This window comes from Neltuma alba, unplaced genomic scaffold, assembly GCF_004799145.2.
Source record: "Neltuma alba isolate B1F8T4 unplaced genomic scaffold, ASM479914v2 tig00012565_pilon, whole genome shotgun sequence".
NCBI lineage: Eukaryota > Viridiplantae > Streptophyta > Magnoliopsida > Fabales > Fabaceae > Neltuma > Neltuma alba.
In genome coordinates this window covers 466,372-472,371 of record NW_021637020.1, presented here as the reverse complement: position 1 = coordinate 472,371, position 6,000 = coordinate 466,372, and the positions used below count along the sequence as shown (strand labels likewise).

Sequence of the window (6,000 nt, the reverse complement as noted above, 5' to 3'; positions counted from 1 at the left end):
TTTTTTATTCAAACTATAACTTATTTTTCAAAGAACATATATCAATTATTTTACTTTATATGATATTTCCGTTGAACGAAAATAAAACTAATTAATATTTGTACCCCTGAATGATCCATATCGATTAACAGAGGGGTTACTTTACAGATGTATATACGTGTATATGACTTAATCAAAGTGAAAAAGCGTGTGCATGTATGTGTATGTGGACCCTAAAGTTTGAAAATAAAGAAATAATGTCTACTTAATTAGAGAGATATTGATTGATTTTAACTTTATATATTAATTCAAGACAAGCAATAGTGGCATGCTTACTAGTGGGGTTTAATCAACCTTACCAACTGCGATTTAATTTATAATTGGCCCTTAAATGAACTTCCCTTCATTATTTGGTCAAAAGCGAAGGTCATAATTTGAATTTATCATGCAAATTAAATTTGTAATCATACCTTTGAAAATAATACTTCTCCGGTCCTTAATGTAGGACCCAATTGTTGAATTGGTTTTGGTCCTAAATATAAAACCCACTTCTCATATTTATTAATTTTCTTTAAATTATCTCTATGGATACTCCCTCAACCATAATCAACTAGAAGAGGAAGATGGGTATTAAGAAAGATGATTATGGTATTTTAAGAAAAATGTGTCACATTTCTTATAGTTAACTAACTCACATAACTTCCTTAATCTAATCAAATTAGTTAAATGGATCTTATATTAAGGACCGTAAGAGTATATATTATCAAATTTAGACAAATGTACAATTTTCCACAGTGCAAGCACGCTACTGATTCAAATCATATGCATGTGACATTTATCATTTTTGTCTTGATTAAAATCCCTGCAAAATATATGATATTAATTTCCTAACTACCAGTCTAAAGGATAATGATAGAATAATAAAATATAAACCATGATCAAACTATGCAGAATGGAGGGAAAGAGAGACGAAGAAGGAGGGTTTTGTGGGGATATACAAAAAGGAAAGGCCGAAAGGATATGTTAACGTACGACTTTGCCTTTTCTCATATTCACTGAAACTAATAACAAACTCAAAAGCTTGCTGCAGAGATGGAAACTGAAACTCACAAAACTCAAATGTAAAAGCATTACAAAATAACACTAAAAAGCCTGAGAATATTCTAATGATCATAACGCAAAAACCATTACAAATTAATTTGCTTGCACTCATCACGCTTTAATTCAAATGTCAGGAGATACCATCTTTTCTGTAGGAAAACTAAAACCTAAATTCAGCCATCCCCAGCTAAATTTAGTGACTGAAAAAAGAACCCTAAAATTAGCAGAGAAAGAGGAAAGCCTAAGAAGATTATGCAAAATCTCAAGATCACCAAACTGTTAATCCCCTGATTAAGATCAACCACTCCAAAAAACAAAGCACTCTCCCAAGCATTAATTAATGAATAAACCTCCCATCGTTTGCTGGAGGTATAAATGATTAATCAGAGAGAAACTAATAATTAGAAACACTTCAAAAGCTCCGTGTTCTGAAGTGAGTCATGATCGTGGTGATCACTGTATCTAATTATATATGAAGGTGTATGAACACTGGAAGTGATAAAAGCTACAATAATAATCAAACGGAGATATTATCAGGAAGAGCGAGGAAGAAGAAGAGCTCCAAGTCGGGGGTGCGAAGAAGGAAATGGGAGTCCGACGACGAGAGCAATTACTGGAAAACAGTGAAACTGGCTTCTTCTTCTTCGGGGCAGGAGGACACGAGGCAATCTCTGGTATTCGGAACTTCTGGCCTTTCGGAGTGGAGCAGCAGGAAGAAGGAAGAGGTTCTTCAGTAGTAATTACCTCTGAAGAAGAAGACGACGGCGACGACGACGAAGAAGAAGGAGAAGGGGAAGGAGAATCTTCTGATACTTCTGGAACTTTCGAGATCTCTGGGCTTGTGGTTTGAGGAGTATTCTGCTTCTTATTGTTGAGACGGTGCGTTCTTGTGGTGGCTTTGAGGCATCGTCGTCTGGGTCTGGTTGGGAATGGCTTCGTGGTGGTGCTTGGGGAAGAAGAGGTTGGTGCCGAAGGGGCCATTTCTGGGAGACAAATTAAGAGGAAAGAGAGAGGGTTGTGGGGGGGCGTTTAGTGGCAATATAAATTGAGAAAAATCTGGGCAACGTGGCCCCCGCTGCCCGCTGCCCCATGAACAGTTAATAGGGTTTTTTTTGGGGGGGTGCATCGAGCAGTCGATATTTTTTTAGACTCTGGATTCCCTACAAAAATCTGCTCAAATAATGAATGGGGAATATATTTATATATATGTATATATATAAACTAGAGGCGAATTGTATCAATGTGAAAATGCAGGCTAAGATTTGGACATCTACTCAAATAATTTTTCTCGTCTTATACACAAGGTATTTTTTCATAAGATATTCTTTATTTTTTATAAAACATTTGATAGTTTTAAAAAGTTGGTGCTAAACATTTTTTTTTACATATACTCATTCTTAATAAGGATGAGGAGATAGTAAAAATTAATATGATGTTTAAATTTTTTTATGTTAAGATATGAAGTTGAAATTTAGTATAATTAATAAGAGTAATATTAAAATTTAATTTAATTTTATAATAAATTTAATAATTTTTAACTAATTTAATTAGTACATATGAATTAATTAAAAACTACTTTCATTCCAAACTTAAAAAAATATGCTGTCTCCTTATTATTAGTTGACATATATAATGGCATGTATATAATGATTCTATGTATACACATTATGGTAATTCAATGAAAAATATATATAGGCATGTATCATAGGCTATTTAGTATGTTTTGAAATTTGAGCATAATGAGATAAAAGGGAATCTTAAGAGAGATAATCTTATTTATCTTTCATGTGATACTATGAAAATAAGAGCCTTATAGAGGGATAATCTTATTTATGCTTTATATACAAATATACTTACATTTATATATGTGCCCTAGGTTATTTATGTATAGAAGGTTACAAAAGTAGTATGAATAATATAATTTTTTTTATGGAGACCTAGTACGATTTCAGTGCATGATGATCCTTTTAATTAATTTTAGGAGTTGAAAATTTTGCACAAATTTTGGCGGCTAGCTATCCACATTATTATGTCTTTGTTAGGAGTAAATAAATCTGACACATAAAATAGTTATTTTATCGTATTCTGACTTTCTCATAGAATCCTAGAAGAGAGTGTTTGCTAAATAATTAATGTGAATTAATCTCTGGCCCATTTGGCTCAGTTAAATAAATTTATTTGTTTGTCCAAAATAACTAAATTAACCATTTTTCATGGATAACTTTTCCTCAGTTAAAATTAAAATTGGACTCTGAATTTCTGATAAATAAAAGTCAAAATATAGTTTTTCTGTCTAAGTAGCATTATATTGTTACTAATTATTGGACTGGAAAAAAATACAATGGATACAAACTAATCACAATTAATATTCTTGTTAATTTCAGCTAAAAATATATATATATATATATATATGTGCAATTCTTTCTCTTTTGTTTTGGGTGAGAATTAGATTCCTTATTAGTCACGATCGATCATGGGATATCGATATTGCACTTTATACAGTACAATGATTCGACTAAATTTTCATAAACTTTCTTTACATTCTATTTTTGGCGAATTTTCTTCAAAATAAAAAAGGTCAAAGATTCAAGCTTTGGGGTATTAATCATATTCATGCTTATGCATCCGCAAAGCGAACGAGGAAGTGATATACGAGGCTCGTGACGACTATAAGCCTACACAATTATGAATTTCAAATTTTTAAAATTTTTATGCTCATAATATTACCAACGGGTGTATTTAAAATTTTACTATAATTAAATTAAATTAACCTCAATGCGGACAGCTTTCTTTGTTTTTTTTTTTTTTTGCCAGTACCATTCAACTGAAATTTTACCGTGCCGGAGAAAAAAATTGCTGGGGTTGTTCGCAGGAAGAGAAGCTTGGAAAACCATGGAAAAAGTTAAATGCAGACACAAATAAAATATTAAATAAAAAAACAAAAAGCCATAAAACAGGCGATTGTAAACTGGAGTAGTTGCCTGCTCTGTCGCTTTTGGATTTAAATTTAGAAGAATCCGATGCTGCTGTCCCTACACTGTGCTTCAAATTTAAAGTGATTATGATGATAATGTTAGTACATAAAGAAAAATTGTTCGGAGGACTATCCATTTAAATCCAGCGATAATTGAATATAATCTGTGTACTGAGCTATTCTTCCGATTCTAAATATAAGACTCTTATACACTAGTGTATATAAGGGCCTTATATTTATGACCAGATGAGTACTACAAATTATATAAAATTAAAACAAGAGTTGAGTTTCGTCCTAATATATTTTTTCATGTGCGTCCCTATCTTAAAGTATCATGTGATATGATTTTGCCCATAAAATATTTTTAGGATCAATTTTAATCTCGTAATTAACTCTCCAAAAAATCCATTAAGTGAATGTGTATTTAACATCATAAAGTATTTTTACACAAACATGTCAATAACACCAGACTTAAGCTTGACACCTTATTTGAACAACTTGTCATTGACGAATATAAAATGTAACTCATAAAAAAGTTGCTCCTGACTAAAAAATTATAACTTGTAGATAGGGTTGGAAGGAGTTCTCACTAATAACTTCTTCGATTCAAAGTTTAAGTACTGAGTAATTAAATTATGCAACTCAAAAAACTGATTAATATTGGTGAGAGATAATAAATATGTAAAAAAATGTAACTTATTCTCTCATTACATTTTTTTGCACACTTTATTTTATCATTTTTTAATTTATTATAAGGGCAATTTGAATTTTTTAACACTGAAGCGTGCATTTAATTTAGCATGCTTGGGTACGTGAGGAGGTTGGAATTGACAAAAAATTCTGAGCATTGAGCACAAGCATGCATGAGCATGACTTCTTCACGGTGAAAACCATGCATCCACAGCACAACACTGCTACTGCCCTCAAAGACACAACAACCATTTAAAATTAAAAATCGAAGCACAAGTTTTTTTTTTTTTTATACACCATCTCTTGTGTTTAATATAAAAGTTAAATAATGACTTAATTTGAGAATATTAAAAAATGAGTTAGGTTTATTATTTGTCACAAGTATGTGTTGATTTCTTTATAGAATTATATTTTGATGGGAATCTCTTACAATTAATATAGGCATATTTTTAAAAAAAAGAGATAATATAAATTGAGATCTTATATTTAAAATCAAATCTAACATCCTAACTAGTATTTATGTTAAGGAATGGAGGTAATATTTTAATAAAGTAAGTATCTATTTTGGTCTATAATATAAGACATTGGTTGAAAAAAAGTTGTGGTATTTACTCAAAAAAAAAGAAAGAAAGTCGTGGTACAAAATATAAAACGTTATTAGGATAATTAATGTGATTTTTTTCATTTTTGTTACTATTAAATATAAGAGAAAAATGAGAGACAGTAAAAGTGTAACATTAAATAAAATTTTATTATTTTTAGGGGCAAAATAGGAAAATCTTATCATTTAAGAATAAATTTAATGACCAAACTTCTATTTTTTGTTATGTGAGAAAAGTTAATCAACCTAACATTATTTTTTTAGTCTTATTTATAAATTACTTTTAATATGTTTCACACAGACTAATGGAAACACTAAACTTCATTAATTTTCGTTTAAAATTTAATAATTTTTCAACTTTATCCATATTTAATATACATTATATCTCGTGTAAACAAAGTTAACACAAAATAAATGAAGGTAAAATTATACATTCATAAAAAAAATTTCTAAATACCTTATAAATAGAAAAAAAATATTTTGTTTCTCTATTTTATAAATAGGGCCAGAATAGTACTCCTCCGGTTCTAAATATAAGACCCTTATACTAGTGTGTATAAGGGTTTTACATTGAGGAACGGAGGAGTATTACTGACCGGAGAAAGTAATAAAATAAGGGGTTTAATTAGGCGCAACAATTTCAGCAACAATTGCT

General features: G+C 30.3%; 1 protein-coding gene across 1 annotated transcript; it reads right to left on the bottom strand.

The window, feature by feature from the left end:
• Window positions 1–1,002: 1,002 nt before the first annotated feature.
• Window positions 1,003–2,085, bottom strand: LOC114728710 (cyclin-dependent protein kinase inhibitor SMR9-like). Its single transcript, XM_028915643.1, is given in 2 exon segments — window positions 1,003–1,650; window positions 1,653–2,085. Coding segments are annotated over 2 exon segments (462 nt in total). The 5' UTR covers window positions 2,062–2,085; the 3' UTR covers window positions 1,003–1,597.
• Between the last annotated feature and the right edge of the window lie 3,915 nt (window positions 2,086–6,000).